General features: G+C 40.5%; 1 protein-coding gene across 1 annotated transcript in view; it reads left to right on the top strand.

The window, feature by feature from the left end:
- The window catches only part of SLIT3 (slit guidance ligand 3), a 394890-nt gene extending 371824 nt beyond the window's left edge, over positions 1 to 23066 (top strand). Inside the window, 7 exon segments of the mRNA XM_075274737.1 lie at positions 1415 to 1552; positions 3554 to 3794; positions 7998 to 8128; positions 19154 to 19308; positions 19448 to 19733; positions 21719 to 21927; positions 22228 to 23066. Of these exon segments, the coding sequence (XP_075130838.1) occupies positions 1415 to 1552; positions 3554 to 3794; positions 7998 to 8128; positions 19154 to 19308; positions 19448 to 19733; positions 21719 to 21927; positions 22228 to 22466 (1399 nt within the window). The 3' untranslated portion in view covers positions 22467 to 23066.
- The last annotated feature ends 216 nt before the right edge of the window (positions 23067 to 23282 follow it).

The following is a 23282-nucleotide window of genomic DNA, read 5'->3' on the forward strand; positions in this document are numbered from 1 at the left end:
AGAGTCAGAGCTCAGAATCACACCCCTTATCTGCTCCTGCCTGACACCGCCCTCCTCACAGTGCAGAGGGTAAAGAGCATATCAAGCCCCAAAACTAACAGCTCAGGAACGGTGGGGACTAGAAAAAAAATTACAACTGTGCCAGAATCAGTGGAACACCATCTATTAATGGGTGCTAAGAATTAGAACTAAGCTCAAGTCAGATCTTTTCCAGGACTTAAAATTACCCTCCATTTACTAAATAAATAAATAAATAAATCACAAATATATTTTATATTGTTAAATACTTGGTCCCCTCCAAAATGATCTAATGATAAGTGGTAGCTAAATGTGCCTAAATTCAGCGCAATGTCAGCTTTGCCGCAATATGTAACATGGCACATGTATGGTCCTTTTTAACTTACTGTATGATGCCGTGAATCAATGGCGCTGACTAGAGCAGGAACCATTGCAGTCGCTGATAGCTATAGATTAGCTGCTCCCATTCATTGCATAGATATGTTGATGAAAGATTCCCTTCATGTAAACCAACCCAAAAAAATCAACAGATTGGACACATTATAAATTGTCATTCTACACTGTATAATAGAAATGGTAATCTAGGAGAGAGTTGTCTTGGACTCAAAACTCAAGACCAGCTGCTAGGTTTCCATAGCCAAAGAGGGCATCTTGATATGCAGACATGATGTTACCTCTGCAGGTGCAATAGCACAAAGGACCAACCAAGGCTGACAAAAGATATCAGTCATATGCATAGTGTGCTCCTCTGAATCGCATACTGTATCACTGTGACATATTCCCTTTTTGTTCATGTCTTTTAACATGTCATAAAAATGCACTGAAAACATCTACAAATCACACAATAGCGGAGTATTTGGTCTAAAGCTCCGGTGACATCTGTGGGCTTTGGCTGGCGCAGTCTAATCGGCTTTCACCTCATTTAGTATTATTTGCTACCTGTAACTCAAGTGCCCTTCAGAGAATACTCCGCTCTGCCAAATAGCGCCTTCCAGAATTTGCCACCAATTTGTTATTAGTTCAGCACGATGTGTAATTCTCCCGTGAAGCGGATAGAAACATTGTGCTGGTCTTTTACTAAAAATAATAAAATCTGTGGACAGAAATATGGGCACTGTGTGGTAGATGCCATTTACAGCTATATCATTTTTGGCAAAACAACAGTTCACTGAAATTTATATAAGTTGTGTTCCTTGGCATTCTGCTAAGTGATAGATGAATTCCATCAGTGACTTAATAAGTGGCAATGAGGTAGCCATATTGAATAGCCATAGAAGGAACTGACTAATGTGTCAGAAAAATCAAGATGGAAGAGTCATTGAAAATCTAAAGTAAAGTGGCATCTGCGCCAATGTGTCCTGGTTTAGTATTCACTCTCTTATTCTTATATTTTAAGGTGCGAGTGTTCCCCTGGATTTGTAGGGCAATATTGCGATATAAATGAAGATGACTGTGTCAACCATAAATGCCAACATGGAGCTCAGTGTGTGGACGATGTTGGAGGATACACCTGTGTGTGCCCACAAGGCTTCAGGTAACAAGAGTTCGCGAATATACAACAGTCATTGGGGGCTATTTATCACCTACACAGCATACACAGATAACATGGGAGTCCACATGGGGTCCCCCTGAACGGAATACTGAACGCATTGACAAGCAGTGAGCTTATGAAAGCACACAGACTGCATAGACTATAATGGGGTCCGTGTGTTTTCCGCCCGCTGTCCGCACAAGTCATGTGGAGAGGAAAGTAGTTAATGAAGTACTTTCCTCTCCACATTTTCCGTGCAGACACTGCGTGGAAAACACACGGACCCCATTATAGTCTATGGGGTCCGTGTGGTTTCATAAGCTCACTGCTTGTCAATGTGTTCGGTATTCCATTCCCATGCGGACTCCCCGAACGGAATACCGAATGCAGATGTGAATTGGGCCTAAGAATGACGTTTTCCCACCAGCAGTTAAGTATCAATACATTGCAGTAATCATTTTCTGTATGACACTATATATCAGCCTCATACATTGTTCTGGAGGATTTTTGGCTGGCTCATTGAGGTTTGTGGGCATTTCAATTGAGTTGAGGTCTGGAGTTTATTTGGGACATTGTAACATCTTGATTCTTTTCTATTTCTCCCATTCTATTGTAGACTTGCTGATGTGCTGGGATCATTCATGTCCTCATTTCACATATGTATGGCATCTGTATTTTTTTTGCGGACATTCATTTTAATGTATTCATTCAGAATTATGAGTGAACCATAGGTCCTTTTAACAGACCCATAGACATAGAAAATTAAAAAAAGACGGTCAGTTTTTCATGGGTGTTTAAGCAGTGCTAAATGCACATGTATGTATGATATATATGTGTGTTGGGGGGAGGATACATGCTACACTAGGTAAAAGGGTTATTTTTGATTTCTATGGAAAACCCAATAAATGACTTTCAACCAGAATTCCCATAAATGCAAAATTATAGTTCTTATAGCTTAGCTCAAGTCAGATTTCTACTTGCAAAAGCTTCCTGTGGATCAGTAAAGAAGGAAATAGAACGATAACTCTGAGTGTAACCAATGGCTTTCATTTATAATTTTGGGAAACTGATTTATATATAATTTACCAAACTTCTGAAGGAATTGCTTTCAAATGTCACTTCAAAGCAGACTACAATTTAGTTTGTAAAGAAAATAAATTAATTATCAATCAAATGCAAGAAAGTGGAAATTGTCAGTGGCAGGGAACACTTCCATTCTAGAAAACCGATAGGTCTTGGGCTATGATTTTATTAAAGGGATGGCATAAATAATGGGGAAATAAATCGGTGAAAACAGCTGATGGCTTGGAGACCTATTCCATGAAATTGTAATATTCTTTACAGGGCATACTGATATATAGTGAATGATGCAGTCACTCACCAGGCACATTATTCATCTACACCCCCGAGACAGGTCCTTCAGCTGGTCATGTGATCATGTTTATTTAAAGGGGTTTTCCCATCTCAGTGTTTCAGCAGGTTGCCTGCAGTCCGTTCTTCTCACTTCCTGTATTTCTTTCCCCCATCCTCCCTCTTGCTGAATGGGACACACAACAATTCTGCAGATCAGATAATATCCAGATGCTTGTACAAAATGGACTCAGTGTTATCTGTGTGTTTACGTAGAGAGATAACAGACCCAGCTTTATCAGCAAACTGCAACTAGCTGAACAATTGTCCTGCAAGAGCAGTGAGTGACGTCACTTGTCCTATAGGTCCGTGTTATGGTAACACTGTGTAAACAATGGGAGGAATAAGTTCACATAGCAGGCAAACAAAGCAAAATTTCTAAAGCAATATATTTAGGAAAAGTCTTCAATTTACATAAGCTACCAGTATAGATACGATCCTTGAGATGGGAATACCCCTTTAACACAGCAAAAAAAATAATTAATAGAATCTCCTTTTCTTTCCAATATTTTTTAATGAAAAGGTTTGCTATGTATAAAATGTTATGAAACTATATAAACTAAATATAAAACTTTTTTTTTTTTTTTTTTAAAGTGGCCTCTTCTGCGAAATTTCTCCTCCTATGGTTCTACTCCAGACAAGCCCCTGCGATGAGTATGAATGTCAGAATGGAGCCCAATGTATTGTGGTACAACAGGAGCCAGTCTGTCGGTGCCTGGCTGGTTTTGCAGGTCAAAGATGTGAAAAGCTCATTACTGTAAACTTTGTTGGCAAGGATTCCTACGTAGAACTGACTGGTTCCAAAGTCCGCCCTCAGGCAAACATCTCTCTTCAAGTAAGTGACTATATAAGAGATACAAAAAAATATAATTTCACCCAGTATTAATTGGACCTTTCATAGCAGATGTTGTAAAATTCAGTTTCGGGGACAGAGATCTTAAAGTCTAGATCTATAAGGTCAAAGTCAAATGTAGCAGTTTTCAACAAAATTCTCGTGGATTTTGCAGTGGATTTCTGTAAGCATTTTGAACTGATTTACCAGTAACGGGTGGAAATACATATTGAATGAATGAATGAATGAATATATATATATATCCGATTGGACATACTGTGGAATTTATAATGACTTTAAAAAAAGATGCAGCCTGTGTATGGAGCTTTCTAAAATCCTAGGCATATACTTTTAGGTAAATCTACAGTGTGTGAACACACCGTAGCCTAAAGCTAAATTGCATCATTAACATATTTTTTTTTCATCCATGAAGTCTCATAATTGGTTATTTGTGCTTAGGGCACGGTTTCCATTTTCTAAAGTGCCTTAGGGAAATGACATTGTCTCTTAAAAGTTTCTTAAAAGAATTAGTCTAAGTAATGAAAGGTCTGACATGAGTGAAGATAATCTGGTCATATGGGGACCTTTACCCCTGACCCACCCAGTGCTCCGATACAGTTTACAATTGGAGCATTCATCGATAGGACACATATAGAAAGATATCTGAAAGGATGAGAAGACGTCTTCATGTGAAGAGTCATTCCAGCGAGAGTGTATGGCTCCTATGAACCGCTGCACATGTATTTTCTCATCTGAAAATGGATTGAATATTACAATGAAAACAGTCATCAGCATGCGCGGCTCGGTACTGTACACACAGAAGGTCACAGCCGTATAATAGGTAGCTACACTCTGATTCAGCATTACTTTTGTAGACAGAATGACAGTTTTGCTGTTTGTGAGATTAGCATTCGGGAATATGTGTAGGGTCAAGGCAGAAAGCTGCACATGCCCTCGGGGTAGTGCCATTGTGCAGATCTGTAGGCGCGCTTTGTCCACATTGTGAGACAAGCCATGAAGCCCCTTTATTTCTTAGCCTGTTAGTTCTCTCCTTTGATTCCAATTTTTTGCAGCAAGATATTAACACGCTTCCTTTTTGAGTTTACTAAAGAACGCATAGGCCGCTTCATCTCCCCAACTTCTAATAAACAACTACAATAGTGAGGTCTCAATGAGAGAAGACGCTTTTCTTGAAGAAGGATACACTTTTTAAGATTTTACACAAATCAAAGTCCCTATTAATCCACGTTTCCCAGTATTCTTCCCTAACCCGTCTATGCCCTCTCCTTTGTAGTATACAGCTACCTGCTCACTAAAAACATTTTAAGAGCCCGACTAATTATTCCCATGATGTGTCAGTATTCAGGCAAAATCCATTTAGCTCCGCCACAATATTACCTTCTGACCTATACTTCCCTTGACATTATCAATTAAAAGCATTTCAAATAGCGTAAAATCTTCAAGAATTTGTATTCCCTATAAATAAGACTTTCAAGACTGTAGTAAATGAGGGACCAACTTATCAGAAAAGGATACAAAGCTTCCAGCTGTGTCTGTGCCTATAGTTGTTTTAGGCCAATATATCAGGATATTTTTAGCTTTAGCCCCTTACTGAGGTTGACTGCTCAGGACACCCCCGGAACTCATATTTGTATTCGGATGTAGATTGTCTATTGACAACAATATTACATGTTTCTCTTTAGTCTACTACCATTTATATATCATGAAAAAGAGATGAATTGGGCGACGCACAAGTCCTCTACATGGCCTCATCCTTCTACCATTAAATCTGGGCGCACTGCAACCTTTTTGGAACGTGTATTGATTCCCAGTAGTGTTGTATGATGATTTTATTTATTATGCAAACTTTATATGATATCTCAGTGTAAGGAATGTTCTATTTTAGGATTGGCCTACTAAAGGTCCAAGTTTCCACTGGAAAGGTCTCACAGTAGCATATTTGTATCCCACATGTTTAACACATAGGAAGTATTTGAAGGTTCCTATTTAGGCTCAACGAGCAGAAATCTATATTGAAATTGTCTAACTTTTTATTACACAAAAACTCTGATGCAGTCACTCTACGAGATGACGATGTAATGTGATAAAAATGTAAATCATTTTGTTATCTATTCATGGACAGACCAAGTTTGTTTTAAAGGTATTCTATCATTAGAATCCTTTTTTTCAGGCCTACCACATCGGAATAGCCTTATGAAAGGCTATTCTTCCCTTACCTTTAGATGTCTTCTCTGCGTTGCCGTTCCAGTGATATTCCCGGTTTTCACAGTATGTAAATGAGTCTCCATACAGCACTGGGGGCGGTCCCCGTGCGCTCAAACAGCAATGGAGACGTCCACCGTGCTGCCTGTGACTGCCTCTCCTCCACGTCTTCAACTGAAAGCGCTGATTGCGCATGTGCGGCAGCCATTTTCCTGTGGCCTCTTACGCGATTGTCTGTTCGGCCACAGGAAAATGGCCACCACACATGCGCTTTCAGTTGAAGACGCGGAAAAGAGGCGGCTGTGAGAAGAAGATGGAGGGCTTCGCTGGAGAGTCAGCAGCCACCACAGGGGACCGCCCCCAGTGCTGTCTGGAGACTGATTTGCATACAGTGAAAACCATGAATATCACTGAAATGGCGGCGCGGAGAAGGTTTCTAAAGGTAGGGGAAGAATAGCCTTTCTTAAGGCTATTCCTACGTGGTAGGCCTGAAAAAAAGGATTCTAATGATAGAATCCCTATAAAGGTGCATTACTAGTTTAGAGATTTGTGTAATATCTAATAGATACAGGTCCTACCATTGGGTACCTATGACCTTAATAAAGGATCTGGTGGTCCAGAACGCCTTAGATGGAGGACATGTTCTACTTTAACATCCCAGCAAAGAATGAATGAAGAGGTGGCTATGTATGTGCACAGCTTTCCATTCTCTTCTGTGGGAGCCAGGAAATCAGCCAAGCATGCGTAAGAAAAGTATTGAATAAATGTACATATTCGGTATCCCTGAGGTCAATCCAATGCTGAAAGATAAAGTTAGCACATGATTCATAATGCACAATAAATTATGTGAACAGTAGAACTGCCGGCTTGTTTGTTTTTTGGATTGCTAATGATTCTATTAAATTATTATTATTATTATTATTATTATTATCGTTTATTTATATAGCACCATTAATTCCATGGTGCTTTACATTTGGATTACATTTAAATAAAACAACTCAACCCCCAAAACGTAAGCACTCAATATAGGTATGTACATTTTAAAAAGTTAAGGATTTAGGATTTAAGAGGTTTCTAAAAGATTTTATCTGCAAATGTGTTACCATTTAAGAATCCGGTATCATCACTGAATCTTATGTAACTAGAAGCATGCAAAAAAAAAGCACGATGGAGGTGTAGAGTATATCTGTCAATAAAACCTGCCACTTACTGCAAAAAGCTATGATGCTGAAAGTCAAACCTACATGGAAATGGAATTCAAATGGGGTGACCAATCTAAATTTAGCTGTAACACCTCGCCAATAAATATCAAATGAAAAGAAGCCTTACTTCCCCTGTATATAGAGCAGTGAGGAGGACTACACCGAGAAGCTGAACCACAGCTAGGCAGCCAAAACACATCATCACAAACAGCTCATTTGTCCTTTTGGACTTGTCACTTTGAGCTTGGCTGCTGGCTGTGCAATATGAAACAGGCAGTGGAGGTTACAAGACAGACATCACAAAAGCCTGTACCCACAATGAGAATATGTGCCGTCTGTGCACTTCTGGCTAGAACATGTTTGGTGAACTGGTGTTAGACATGTGGATGTACTTTGGAATACATTCTCTGTTTACACTCCCTTTTGCAATTGCCATATTTCCCACTTCATCCTTCATCACCCTATAGTGTGTCTCAGGGATTTTAACAATTTCATTGTGTGCTCCTTCTAGAGTTTAGACGTGTTCTCTAATTTTCAGTTTTATACTCTGTATGTAGGCAAGTTCCAGCAGCATCTTAGACATTTCTATGACTTACGCTTGCCAACTCTGCTTTTTATACATCAGACTATATTATGTTATAATGGGGTAACTTCATAGGAGAGCTTTGTTAGGTTTTCCAACATTCTTGGGATTGTCGTCAGATATTCAGTAGACAAGTCCATTCTATGTGAAAGTTTATATCATATAAGGATATCAATATCATTGATTGTCTCTTTGCAGGTCGCTACAGATAAGGACAATGGCATTCTACTTTACAAAGGTGACAATGATCCCTTAGCTCTGGAACTGTACCAAGGACACGTACGGTTAATCTACGACACCTTCAGCTCTCCACCAACTACAGTCTATAGGTAAGGATGGAAAGCCATGAACAAAGCTGTTAGTCATTCTGTAGAACATATAGAATGACTCCATTATGGGCTATTCTCATCATCTTCATTTACACTATCCAGTGACCAGAAAAACTCTAAAAATCATCATTATAAATGTCACGTGTGCAAATTAAAATAGCAAAATTAAAATAGCATCCTCATATATTAGGCTAGGGCTACACAGCGACTGGTTGCACGTCATCAAGTTGCAACAAAAATTTATTTATTTTTTGTCCTGCAACAAAAATGACAACTGTGACCAAAAATCCAGCAAAGTTGAATTTTGAGGCTGTTATTTCAATTACAAGAATTGTCATGTGTGGCAGTCTCATCGCATTGATCTTCACATTGTACAGCTATGTCTACTACAAGAAAGACTCTTAGGCTGTTTTTTAAGCCAAAGCCAAGAATGGCTGCAAAAGGAATGAGAGATATAGAAGAAGTTCTTATACTTCTACCTTCTGCTCAGTCCACTCCTGGCTTTGGCTGAAATACCGCAAGAAAATCTGCAACAAAAAAAGCTGCATTGCCACAACGTGGGGCTTTAACGTTAGGGAGCATTCACACGGCCAAGTTTCAGCCTTGAAATTAAGTCATGTATTGGCTGGATTTACTGGCCTGCAGCTTATGCCGGAAGAGGGACTACTGGCAGTAAAGTTATCTATGCTGCTAGGAATCATTGCCTCCCATTGACATACTGTGACTTATTGTGTTATTATAGTACAGGAGAGTATGTAACTGCAGGCTGAAACTCCTGGCACCATAGATAACACTACTGCTAGGAGCCCCTCTCCGGACATAAGGTGTAGGCCGATAAATCTGGACAATACATGACTGAGTTTTAAGGTTGGAAATCAGTTGTATGAATGCGCCCTTACTCCGGAGCGCCGCCTGTGTCCATTCCCTTGGTTGACTGGGTAGCTTAATACACTGTCTACCAATAATTATTGGGACACCCAGTAAAGTTCTGCGGAGGTGGAGTTATGGTCTGGGGGTGTTTCTCCTGGTATGGACCCTTGGTCCCAGTGCATGGTAAAATCAACACCGACGCCTATTGCACTATTTTAGATAGCAGTGTGCTTCCTAGATTATGGCGGTTCTATGGGTTGGACCAATGTTACGTCCAGGATGACAACGCCAGCTGTCATGTAGCGGTCTACCATGGCTTGGTACAGTGACAATCAGGTTAACAGACTGGACTGGCCTGCCCAGAGCCCAGACTTGAACCCTATCGAGCACCTCTGGGACGAGTTGGATCACCGAACTAAGGGGTGCAGCAGCCATCCAAAATCATTGAAAGAACTTACCTGTCTTCTCCAAGCTGAATGGAATAAAATACCACTAGCCATCATATAAGGACTTGTGGAAAGCCCCGGAGGGTTGAGGCTGTAATTGCCGCTCGGACCACAGGTGTCCATATACTTATTGGTAGACAGTGTAGTAACAACAAATCATGGGTCATCCTAACAATGGGACTCTCTGCCGTCAAAGCCGTAAGGTCCATGAATAGACTCTGATGCTTATGTATCTGCGTTTATGTCATACGTAGTTTTGGGAATTTGTAGCTGAAAATCCTCTGTATTAGGACATTTTGATTCATTTTGGCAGCTGTTCAAACAAAAGGAAATGAAATGAGTGTTCCAAGTTGGACATGGCCATTTATGAAAGCAAGACTAATGTACTTTCCGATAGGTCTTTTTCTAATAACATGTTCTGACTTTCTTAAGGCTAATGTGTAACAGAATCCGTGTTCATACATCTTGTGACTATATTAGTCCGTTATCTTGTCACTGTAGATTAAGCTGCTTGCGCCTTTGTATTTAAGCTGTCATAGCTGATTTTCATGGCCTGAAATTATCCCTTTGCCATATTTGTTTTGGACTGAAGTTCGCTGTGTTTCTGAGAAGGGAGAGGACACAAGCAGACCAAATAACCAATAATCATAGCGCAGAGAACTGTGAGCCAGGACTTCCATGTGGATCATTTCAGGTTACATTAAATATAGTTTATACAATTGTGACCATAAGATGAGTCGATAAAACCTAATTAGGATGAAATTTAGAGCAAGTAACTAATGATGCAAAATTACGGAATATAATGCCAAAGCAAGCAGTGATTTCAATGACTTTTCTGCTTAATGTCACATTAAGTTATTTATATCATCCAGGCACCACCCAATACGCTGCTCTACCTCTAAAGGAATATGTCCCATTATTCTGTGATTACAGATCCAGAGATCTCATCGCACTACAAGAATGAACTGTATTGAAGTCTAGTTATTAATGAATAGAGTATTGATCACAGCCTTGTGCAGCAAAATGGCAATATACAGTATCTCTACAGCCAGGTATGAACAGTTCAGAGATGCAGCTGCCAGGACCACACAATACAGGACACAGTTGTAGAGTGACACAATATTTGCTCTCAGGTTTCATACACAGTTAGAAGGTGCTACATCCACAATACTCTAAGACAGCGGTTCTCAACCCCCTTGGGGGTCAAACAACCCTTTCACAGCAGTCGCCTAAAACCATCGAAAAACACATATTTCCAATAGTCTAAGGATCTGAGACACTGTTCCCTCCGCTGTTAGGAGGGACAAACTGAACTGCATCCGCATGCTGTGCTGTGCACACGATACTGTTTAATTCTATGACAGAGCAGGGAGCTAAAAGGTCCCTGCTCTGCCATAGAGGACCACTAGTAGCGTACAGGGTGTCATGGCGCAGGTGGTGTGATAACTTATTTATATAACTTATAACTTATATAACTTATATAACTTATATAACTTATTTATAAGGAGGTGCTATAACAACTGATGAGGGGGTGCGAAAATCTATTAGGTGGTTATTTGAATTGTGTATGGGCATAAGAGGGGGTGGTTGTTACTTTTTGGAGACAGAAAGGGGGAGTTATTAAAGGGGCAGCTACTCTATTAAAAGCAGCTAGTGTGTTGAAAGCAGCAGTATTGGATGTGAAACATTTTTATGGTTTGGGGTCACCACAACATGAGTTACTGTATTAAAGGGTCGCGGCATTAGTAAGGTTGAGAACTATTCTAAGACCTAAGATTCGCATGACTGTTCCATTTTTAACCAAACTTATGACATCCAATAGGTGACAGTGGAGGACGTTTTCTTTTAATCTCTTAGTAGAAGATAGATTATAGACAAGTATCCATGTATCTGTATTACACAGCCCTGCTGGTTATTGTAGGTTCTGTCCTGTAATTATCGGGATGAGACTGGAGAAACAATGAGGATGTAAAGGAGTCAAGGATCCCGGTCTCTCTTGCTCTTGAGTGTTGATTAAACAATGGCAATGTGACAGCGGACCGTCTCCTCATCATATGGCATTATAGATCTGCTTTCTAAAGCCACCCAGTGCTAATTATTTCTCTGCCCTTCATATTGATCAGGGGGGAGGTCTCCATTTGATCTGACACCTCATTACAATAAGATTTATGGCTAGCCAGCTACCTTTGCTCTGCACAATCTGCTGAGGTTTGGAAAGCTGCTGCATAATGCTTTGGCCTTTTCAAAAATGTCACACTGATCTTTTATTGGTCTAAACAGGAAGATACAGGAGAATTAGCAAATGGCTAAAAATGACATAGCAATAGTAACATGGTTTACTAAAGGATATCAGAATGAAAATTATTAATGAAAATGGCATTCTTCCATAAGCTCCACAACATAAAGTCAGTCCAGTAATTGAGAAATAAATGAGTATGACATGGATGGGGGAGCTGTGGCGATCTAGAGTAGCAGAAATCATTGGGATGGGAACACTTCACATGGTTAGATAGTATGAATGTAACAGAAGAACTTGTATCATCAACATATTCTGCAGCGCTTTACAGACATTGTAAAAGTTCCAGTCACTGTCTTTAGAGTGTAGGAGGAAACAGGACGGAGAACATGCTCAGGCCTCGTTCACATCTATGTTGGTATTCAGTCCAGGGGAATCCGCATGAGGACCCCTCCAAACGGTATACCGAACGCAACTGCAAGCGCTGTGCCAGTGAAAGCACACGGACCCCAGAGACTATAACAGGGTCCGTGTGCTGGCCACCAGATCTCTGCAGGGATCATGCAGACAGGAAAGTAGCTCACAATCCACTTTCCTGTCCACACTATCCGTGCGGGAAGCGCGCGGCAAGCACACGGACCCTATTATAGTGTATGGGGTCCGTATGCTTTTACTGCACAGCGCTTGCAATTGCGTTTGGTATTCCGTTCGGGAGGTCCCCATGCGGATTCCCCCAGACGGAATACCAACGCAGATGTGAATGATTCCTTACTCCTTGCAGATGTTGACCTTGGTTGAATTTGAGCCTCCCAGAGCTGCAAGGCAACAGTGCTAACCCAAAATGTGTTCCCCCAAATGTTATACCATATACTTTTATTTCTGGACACTGTATGACTTGTATATTGCAATTTTTTGCAGTTGTTTCCACTGCAAGCACTGTCATTTTCAGTTCTCTTTGAGCTGGCACATGGAGCCTTGCTGTTGTATCTGCCATAGGCGGTGCACAGTAGATAAAAATCTGCTCCACAACGTTATCACTAAAACAGTTGCAACAGGATACTATAGGATTTTATACTGATGTGAATAAAGCACTTGGGGCGAGATAGAAAGCTAGCCATGTAGCTGTTTACAGTCTCTTCTGTACCTTTGTGTTTCCTCTTATGCAGCATCTGCTCACTTCTTCCTCTCTCTGTAGATTTATACAGAATTGTATCTGAAACATAAGCGAACTTCTGTTCATCTTGTTCTAGTAAGACAGAATTCAGCAGATTTATTTTTTTCTGTACATGATTATGGAGGCTGCCATCAAGTCTTTGCTATGTTGCGGCACTTAGTGACATGCTTTACTGCAGTTAAATATGAAAAATATAGACATAAAGCATGAAATAGATTATATACGAAGACTAATGTCAGACCTTTACAATGTCATTGGGCAGCCATAGTGTCCTGACTAGGACCCTGAAAGGTCAGGGGGGGGGGTTTAGTTTTTGGGGTTTTTTTAAATCTTTTTATCAGCATGGTATTTTTCTATCAGCTTGTACATTGTACTCCTTAAGGAAAATGCCTGAATCTACTCACCCTTTCTGCTATTACCAATCCCATATTGTTTCACTAGCCGCAAGGAGTGACCTTATGTTCTTTGTGAAATCTACAAATATCTAATATTCTCCTTTACTTCTCTGGGCTAAATTGGGCTACATTTAATCTATCCTTAATTTATATGGAAGAAAACTATATTTAATTGCATTGTCTATCTGTTGTCAGGGTGAAATAGGTTATTTGTTAACCCCTTCCTGTCCTTTTTTGTGCTTCTATTTTTACTTCCCACATTATGTAAGCCATAACTTTTTATTTTTCAACCACCTGGCCATATGACGACTTATATTTTATTAATGGAATAATTTAATATTTCACTTTTACTCTGAAAGTCTATTTATATTGCTTTTGTTATATTGTAATAAGTTTGAAAGACCCAAAATCTTTGAATAAAATTCTCAGCAATGCCATATTCCGAATCGAGTTTTTAGAAAAAGGATGAGTCTACCACAGCAACATACTCATTTCATCCAGACAGATTAACTGGCAGAAGGACATATAAGGTCAGGTTCACAAAGGGTTTTTTGGTCCTGATTTTGACGCGGAATCCACATCAAAATCCGGCTCAAAAAACTGCCTCCCATTGACTTCAATGGGTTCTTTTTTCTGCAAGCGGTTTGTTCCTGCTCGCGGAAAAAAGAAGCGAACTGCCTTTTTTCAACGCGGATTCTGTGGCTGATTCAGCCGCGGCGTCCATGACGTGACACTCCCTACTGACTAGGCCCATTCATTTGGGCCTAATCCGGAGTGGAATGCCATGACTGGATGCCAGTGCATTGTATGCACTGCATCGGCATCCAGTCGCGGCTAGCCATTTTTTGGACGGGATTCTGAGGCAGCCTCCATGTCAAAATCCGGTCCAAAAAACCCCATGTGAACTCAGCCTAAGAAAAGGGCTGGGGTCTTAGTTTTGAATCCAACCAAGGGAAACATCTGATCGGAGTCTTTATGTTCTCCCACCTGGCAAAAATATATTGATAGGTAAATCGGCTTCCTGTAAAACAAGAGACCCTTGTGGGTTCTGAGGATGTAACTTTTGAGTTTGTAATTGCCTTTATTTAATTTAGTTCACAAGATTCCTACCTGATTCTGTTGCAGTGGGAATTTTTTTCTACCCCCCCCCCCTCCCCCTGTTCCTGAGCAATCAATGCTGTTAGTTTTGGTGCCTGATATGCTATTTAGAATCTGTACTGTCAGGGGGAGGTGTCAGGCAAGGGGTGTAATGCCAAGCTCTGACATTGGCTGCCTCTGATTGGAGCTCTGAATCACATCCCCTGCCTGACCCCGCCCTTATGACTTTATATAGTTTTGGTGCCTGATGTCCTATTTCCATTATCTGTTTGTTGCTCAGGAATGGTGGGGGCTAGAGAAAAAATTCCAACTGTGCTGGAATCAGTGGAGTTGCATCTATTAACAGAGACTAAGAACGTAACTGGTGAAGATGGTGAGAGGTCTCTTTAAAGTCTTTGTTTTTCATATAAACTTGCTCCTTAATGACTATTTTTTTCTCTGAATAAAAAGTTTAGACCTTCTTTATGGAAATATTTCTGTACAGGTGCTATATACGTTGCTGCACTGTTCCATTGTGTTTGACCATGCACTTCAGTTGAGGTTTATGGCTTTCTCTTTGCTTGGAAATGCCAATACTTAGTAATGTTCCCAAGTGAAAAATTAGCACATTCATGCATTTCTGGTCTCTTTACAGTACTCAGAATCAATTTCCAGCCTTTCTTTCTGCTGAAAAAAGGTTAATTTTCCTGATAAGTTCTGCTTTAGAAGACTTTCTGACAGCAGATCATGTTAATGGACATATACTTATTTACGGAAATATTGATTCTAACAACACAAATCCAACTGTGTAATGTTTCTTCTAAACGGGCCAACAGTAATTACTCCTAATGGAAGCCATTAACTCCGTCTAATGATTTTAGCTCCAACCGAACACAATTTCCAGAAACAAAACGTATTGCAAGGAACATAAAACTGTTCATTGAAAATTTTCTAAACTAGATGGGGGAGGATGTTCAGAATTCATTGCTGCACTATTTTATCAACCTAGCATTGTAGGCTTGGAGAAGAGTTAAGTGTTAGACATTACTTGGTGGCCGGTTTTCTCCTAGTTATAGTTGAAGAATATTTTTGCACACTTTCCACTGAGACTTTGTTCATATCTGCGTCAGATTCCTCCAAAAATTGTTGAAAATAGCCAAACCCTTAAGGAAGACTGAGATATAATAAAGCTTTGTGATATTTTATTCTATTCTTAAAGCTACTGTGTTCTAGGTACATAATACTTTTACTGAATAGTAAGGGTGCATTCACACTACGGATACGCTGACCGATTCTGAATGTTACAACACGTTCAGAATCAGCGCATATAAAGCAGATCCCATTCATTTCAATGGGAGCCGGCATACGAGCGCTCCCCATTGAAATGAATGGGCTGCTTTTTTCACTACGAGCGCTCCCATTGAAGTGAATGGGAAGCGCTCGCGTGTACGGCTCGCAGTGTGAAGGGGCCCGGCGCTCGGCTCAGTCCGAGCCGTACACGCGAGCACTTCCCACTCACTTCAATGGGTGCGCTCGTAGAGAAAAAAGCAGCCCATTCATTTCAATGGGGAGCGCATGTATGCCGGCTCCCATTGAAATGAATGGGATCTGCTTTATATGCGCTGATTCTGAACGTGTTTTAACGTTCATAATCAGTCAGCGTATCAGTAGTGTGAATGCACCTTAACATTGTAGGTGGGATCTTCTGTCTACCGTGCTCTGATACTCATAGACACAGTCCGCCATACCTAACAATTTTGGTTTAGGCTATCTAATGTGAATCCAGTATCTTTTAGGGAACAAGGGATCAGACCTTTAGTATGTTTGTACTACAGTTGGACTCTCACTATCCCTGTGTTGCATGTACCTTCGGACTTGATAAAGGGTTCAAATCAGAATCTTAAATGCGTTGTTCTGTATGCACATTAACGTACTATTTGCATATATTGAAGATTCTGTGAATTCCTTGTTGGGTTCGACACAGCATAGAATGCCATTTCTCCTGGGTATCCTCCTTCTATTCTAAGGGGAGGTAAGATACCACCAGCGCTATCTGGCAGCGGCTTACCTCCCTCCCCTTCAAAACACATGCACACTCAGCTGAACCAAGAATACATAGTTGGGGGGGGGGTAGCTGTTGGCCAAACCAATATTAAGCTGTCAGCGGTTGAAGGCGTATTGTCACATTTACAGAATGTCTGATTTTCCAGGGAAACTTCAATTAAACAGTTTGCTGTTTTGGGGGTTTGTTTGTTTTTTTACAACCACATCATAACAAACTATAGCAAAGAAGAAAGTTCTGTTACTGCAATCTGTTATTCATTCTGATCAGGATAAAGTCTGTCATCAGGAAGGCAGCCTTTCATTTCTGACTGAATATTTGCTTTTTGACCTAGTGTTACTCATTTGTTGATAACTGGGCCCTCGCAATGACATTCCCAGAACTACAAACCACATTGTACACAAGATCAAGATGTATTCTTGTAATGTTACACACACAATGTCGGTGATACCCCATCTTTATACACTTTATTTATTGGGACTGGCATTCTGCACATTCCCAGCGAGTGTAAGATGCATCTTAATAATCCAAGTACACTCCTCTGCGCCGGAATCGAAATCTAGGCCAGACAGGCCTGTGGCGCATTTTGGCACAAGTAGTATAGACGGATTAGTAAATCTACCCCATTGTGATTTCTAAATTCTACACATAATCACGAGTAAATATTAAGGTCCCTGTTTGGTTTGGGACGTTATACCACTAATGGTCAATGGTATTTGTTATATTTCTTACATGTTACGGAGAATATTTTTTTTCTTTTAAACAAATCACCCCTTAAATGTTGGCTCCATGAGTAAGTGCTCTGATGTTTAGTGACTAATAAAGAACATCAGCGAGGAGGAAATGGGCCCCCCATACCGATATTACCATTTGGTGATTGTGCAAGATGTGGAAATGCATGGGAAAATGTTAAAATGTAAGGTATTTATTTTTTTGGCTGAATCCCAAAATTGTTTAGCTGCGATTTAGTAGCCAGGGGTAGATGTCATGTAGAGCATGAAACCTCTAGGTCTGAAGTTTACTGAGTCGGCAGCACCACCTAGTGGTATAGTTGAGAATGCCACAATTGAACACAAATGGTCACAAAAAAAGTCACTTTTGTATATGAAGAAGTCTGACCTCCCATGATGAGGAGGCATGAAGTTAGTCAATCCCTGATAATCATGAAGTATTATTTTAGATGTTTAGAACTTGATTTAGATGATATGACTTATGCCGACTTACTTAAAGGCATTGTCAAGGATCAAACTTTTCTTTGTTGTTGCTCTAACTATATTTCTCTGTGGCATAATCAGGCCCCTATGTGTCCATATACTGTACATGTATTAATAAATGGCCTATGGCGCATTATCAATCAATATTTCAAAGTAGTCTCATTGTTTTATGTTACATTGTGTTCTACTGTAACTGCTTATGGGACAGCAGATTACTTTATATGTCCGTGTGGTCCACTCTTAACATTTCAGGTAGGTATATATGGAAACAAAATGCCTTGCCCATGTCACTGGTTCTAGTCCTGCCCCAGGCAACACAACAATAACTATATGTAAAAATGACTGTAACGGAAATGGAAAACCCATAGGCTGGTAACTTGTAGGACATATCACAGCGTTTTACGATACAGGCAAATTGGATGGGATTCTAGCGAATCCCATGTCCACTTTTCAGTAAATCCATGGCACAGATACGCCACGATTTCCAAAACCAGCACGGTTTTGGAAATCACAGCATGTCAATTATATCTACGGAAACACCAGCGGTTTCCCCATAGGTATAATTGTAAGTCCACGGAGGAAAACTCTGCAAACTTTCTGTGTAAAGCGCTGCGGGAAGTACAGCAATGCGTTCCCACTGCAGTTTTTCAGACAGAGCTTTATTGCTGCTGGTCGTCCCTTGGGGTGTTAGCCTAAAAAACATTTTTAGTAGCACTTTGTGCTATGAGAATACAAAAAACAACATGAAAAATGTGAAAAACAGACGCAACTCCCATCCCTTTTGTGTTTTACATTTTTGAGGGATATTAACAAAAAAGAAAAACATTGGAAATATTAACCTAAAAATAAAGACCTATTTATCTCCAAAAAAAAATGTCAAAAATTATTTGAATAACTCAAGGGGAAAAATGTCATAGCCTGCAAAACCAAACATACAAAAAAAAAACAACCTGAAAATGTGTCTGTTCTGAACCAGAGCAAATGGTCTGGTACAGAAATGGTTAATAATTAAGGTATTTGCAAACCACTTTCTTTTCTCAGGTTGCATCTTAAGGGCTCGTTCACATCTGCGTCGCCCTCTCCGTACTGCAGGTTTCCGTTTCCTGCCTAAAACAGAGGCAGGAGACGGAAACCTGCAGGACTCTCTCTCACCCATTCATTTGAATGGGTGAGAGAGATGTCCGGCCTTGAGCGGTGGTGAGCGTTTTAGGCTCTCCGCCGCGAAACCGGGTTTTATAATCCGGACACAGAGTCGGACATGCAGTACTCTGTGTCCGGATAAAAAAATCCGGTTTCGCGGCGGAGAGCCTAAAACGCTCACCACCGCTCACGGCCGGACCCGGTCTATGGTTTCCGTCTTCTGGCATGCAGAAGACGGAAACCATAGAACGGAAAGAAGAACGCAGGTGTGAACCTAGCGTAAGATGGACAATAAGCAGTCGGTGGGGGGGTGCCACAGACATGATGGAGCCGTGTCCTTGAAAAAGTGGTGCTTTTTTTTTATCTGATGGTAGTTTGTACTGCATCAAATGTTTTTTTTTTTCCTTTCAGTGTTGAGACGATCAATGATGGCCTATTTCATACTGTGGAACTTGTGATGCTGAATCAAACCCTAAGTCTTGTAGTGGATAAAGGAGCTCCAAAGACCCTTGGGAAACTGCAGAAACAGCCTTCACTGAACCTGAACACCCCCCTGTATCTTGGAGGTAGGGTTCCTCATGATGTCCTGTATGAACTATTTGTAATGTTATAACCTGTACTCTTTTTTTACATTTGTATCATGAATACAAAATATCACAAATGTCAAAAATAGTAATTTATGTGTTCCGATTTATCCTTATACAGGTGTGCCACCGACATCAGGAATATCATCTATACGCCAGAGAACTGAGCGCATTCCCATTGGTTTTAATGGATGTATACATGATGTACGAATTAACAATGAACTACAAGACTTTAGAGACCTGCCTCCGGTGTCCATTGGGGTTGTCCCTGGATGCAAGTCATGCAATATATGTAGACATGGCTCCTGTCGCACTATGGAGAAATCTAGTGTTATATGTGAATGCAATCCAGGATGGACCGGACCCTTGTGTGACCAAGAAGTTGCAAACCTGTGTGAGAACCACAAGTAAGTTGAAGTCTAAGCTTTCTTATGCTTTTAGATCACACAGATTTTTTCAATAATCATGTCCATTAGTTATATGTTTACTCGTGCCGCATGAGTCGTCTTTCCCTGCTTCCTCCCTGTGTGGTCCTGCAGCTCCATTGTTGTCTTCTGGTGGAAGTGTACGCCGCATGTAACCACTGAGGCCAATCAGCAGCTTTAGCTGAATGGAACCTGGACATCACAGGAAGCCAACATTACACAGCAAGAAGACCGCCGAGCTGCAGGACCGCACTGGGAGACACTGGAGCACCCAGGGAAAGGTAAGTATGATTTTTTTTTTCACCATCCCCGACCTGTTAAAAATAATTGATTTGCTTAGACAACCTCTTTAAGTCCACCAAACAATGCTGACGCCCAGTGCAGCTGGAACTTACATAAATCTAGTTGATATTAAACGACAAACCAAGTGGTAAACAGAATAAATCCTGACAAGACTCCTAGGAGATACAGTAAGAGTAGAGATGAGCAAACAATAAAATATTCGATATTCATTTCGAATAGCCGCTCAATATTCAACTATTCGAACGAATATCGAACCCCATTATGGTCTATGGGGAAAAATGCTCGTTTCAGGGGATTCCACTCTTCGACTAAAGGAGAGTCACCAAGTCCACTATGACACCCCAGGAAATGATGCCAACACCCTGGAATGCAACTGGGACAGCAGGGGAAGCATGCCTGGGGGCATCTAACATGCCCAAGTCACTGTATTACGTCGGGATCCCTGTCAGCTTGCGATATGCGCAATATAGCAGGGGTCTGCTGCTTCTCCGGTGTAGCAGAGCTGTGTCAGCACTGCTACATCTGAGATCAGACCACAATGGAAACTGCTGTGGACCAATCTTAGACTCTGCCTCTTCCGACAGAACCAGCGTTGATTGGCTGAATACTGTACTCTGTATGGCATTCGGCCAATCAACGCTGGTCAATGCATTCCTATGGGAAAAAGTCAGCTCGCGCATATCGCAAGCTGACAGGGATCCCGACCAGATAGAGCCCCAAAGAGCTGGGTGATCGACATTCCCACCTAAATAAAGGTAATCCCTAGCTAACCCTGCCAGTACATCTATCCCTGTCTCTCAGTCACATAGTTCACAGTCTCAAATTAACCGAATATTAAATCCACTATTCCTATAAATTGGAGGTCAGCTGATTTAGCCAGCTAATTACTTTTTCCGATTTTTTTTCGATGCCTCCATTGTCGTAGTTCCTGTTCCACCTCCCCTGCACAGTTATTGGTGCAAAAAAGGTGCCAGGGAAGGTGGGAGGGGATACGAATTTTTAGTGTGTTTGCCTCGTGGTATTCGATTGGAATCGAATACCTCGAACGGCCTGATATTCGATCGAATATCTATTCGATCGAACAGTGTTCACTCATCTCTATGTAAGAGTCCTTATTCATAACACTCACACAAGCATGCATACAGTGAACGCTGTTGATCAGTCTGTATGTGTTTTAGATTAGGTTCACATCTGCACCGAATTTTCCATTGGAGACTCCTTCACAAAAACTATTGATAATTGGTGCAGAGAAAAGTCCTGCATTGAGGACTTTTCTCACCTTCAGTTTCAGTATAAAAACAGCGGAAACCCAACAGACCCCATTATTGGGGTCTGCAGGTAAACTCTCTGTCCATCGTTTTGTTCGTCCATTGCACACATTCTGCAGAGAGCCTAGCGCTGATGTGAACCTAGCCTTAGTGTGTGTGTGTGTGTACGCAGAATCTGTCAGTGTGTGCTTGAGGTCTTCTTGCTATCTCTCGTGCTCTTATCTTTTTTATTAAAACCTTATCCTTGATTGTAAAAGCTATCCTACCCACCCAAGTATCTCTCCAGCTGGCAGCATATATCATTCCAAATACTGACAATAAAATCTTAGTGGACTTAATTTTCATGTTTTTATTGCTTCATCAGTGATCCTTAAATATATTTTTGTTGGGTTTCAGGTGTGTACATGGATCTTGTGTTGGCACTGAAAATGGTTACATATGTATGTGTACAGAAGGCTACGCTGGCATGTACTGTAACATAAAGAATGAGTCCTCTATCACCTGCCGAAATCTCAAATGTAATCATGGACAATGCCGACTCTCAGAGAATGGAGATCCGTACTGTGAATGTGAACCCAACTTTACCGGAGAGCATTGTGATAAAGGTAAGCTAAGAAATATATATCATATGCACCAAAGTAAGAAAACATGTCAGCATATCGCTTTAGGTAATACCCGTTGCGACTTTGCAAATCGCAGCATGTCAGTTATAGCTACAGAAGCGCCGGCGGCTTTCCCATAGATATAATGTTAAGAGAAAGTCCAAAGAGGAAAACTCTGTGAACTTTCTCTTAAAAGGGCTGCGGAAAGAACCACAATGCATTCACGCCGCGGTTCTTTCCGCAGCACTTTAAGCGCTGTTTGAGAAAAGCTGCTGTTTCAACAAAGATCTATTTTTGTTGTAGAGAACCACTGCCAAGGGGAGATCATCCGTGAGACTATTCGAAAGCATCAAGGTTACAACGCATGCGCGACAACGCAAAAAGTGCCACGTGTGGAATGCAGTGGAAAATGCAGCAACGGGCAATGCTGTGTGCCAATAAGGAGCAGGAGACGGAAATATGCCTTTCATTGCACAGATGGCACATCTTTTGTGGAGGAACTGGAAAGACACATGGAATGCGGCTGCTCAAATTGCTTATAAAATGACCTCCAAAAACCCAAAGAATGACAAAATAAGCAAAAAAATCAAGCAACTGTAATGCTGCAATTTGTAAAAGAACTGTACCTTCAGAGTGATGCTCAAGAAGATAAGAATATTAACTATATTGTAAAATAAACAAAAATAGAACTTATTTTTATTATTGAAAGTGACTATTTTCATTCTTTATTATATAAAATATCGCACCACTTGGATATATGTATCATATAGTGAGTTATTTCTACTGCTATTTTTTTAATACTACAAGAAAATAATAAATAATTCATAGCCTAACAAAAAAACTTAATGGGTAAATTTATAAAAGTTTGGATTTTAACTATGTGCCCCTGAATATTTTTCTGAAAGAGTATTTTCTTAACTGTGAATGTGTTTGTTACAAAGACAGATTTGTATCCAGCGATACACGTCACCTTGTAGATGTTAGCAACGTAAAGATGAAACATTTATTTATACTGGTGTGCTCAATGTTTCCTGCCATTTTGCAAAAATTTTGATTGAAAAAGCAGAAGTTTGGACATTAACGATAAATTGTGATTTATAAATCTAAATTTAACAATTAAAAGGCCATATTGTGTTTTCAAAGCTGTGGACTGGTTTGCTCTGAGTTTCTAAATTTAAGAAATATTATATTATATATTGCACGTATTGTAGACGTATGGAAAGGGGGGGAATCCTGTACAAGTACTACATGCTGGATTCACACCAGCGTTCAAATGCTGTTCGGGGTTTCTGTCCCAAAATCGGCTTTAAAAATTTGGAGATGGAAAATTTTGGGGGCGGAAACCCCCATAGTCTAAC

This window comes from Leptodactylus fuscus, chromosome 5 (genome assembly GCF_031893055.1).
Source record: "Leptodactylus fuscus isolate aLepFus1 chromosome 5, aLepFus1.hap2, whole genome shotgun sequence".
Lineage (NCBI taxonomy): Eukaryota > Metazoa > Chordata > Amphibia > Anura > Leptodactylidae > Leptodactylus > Leptodactylus fuscus.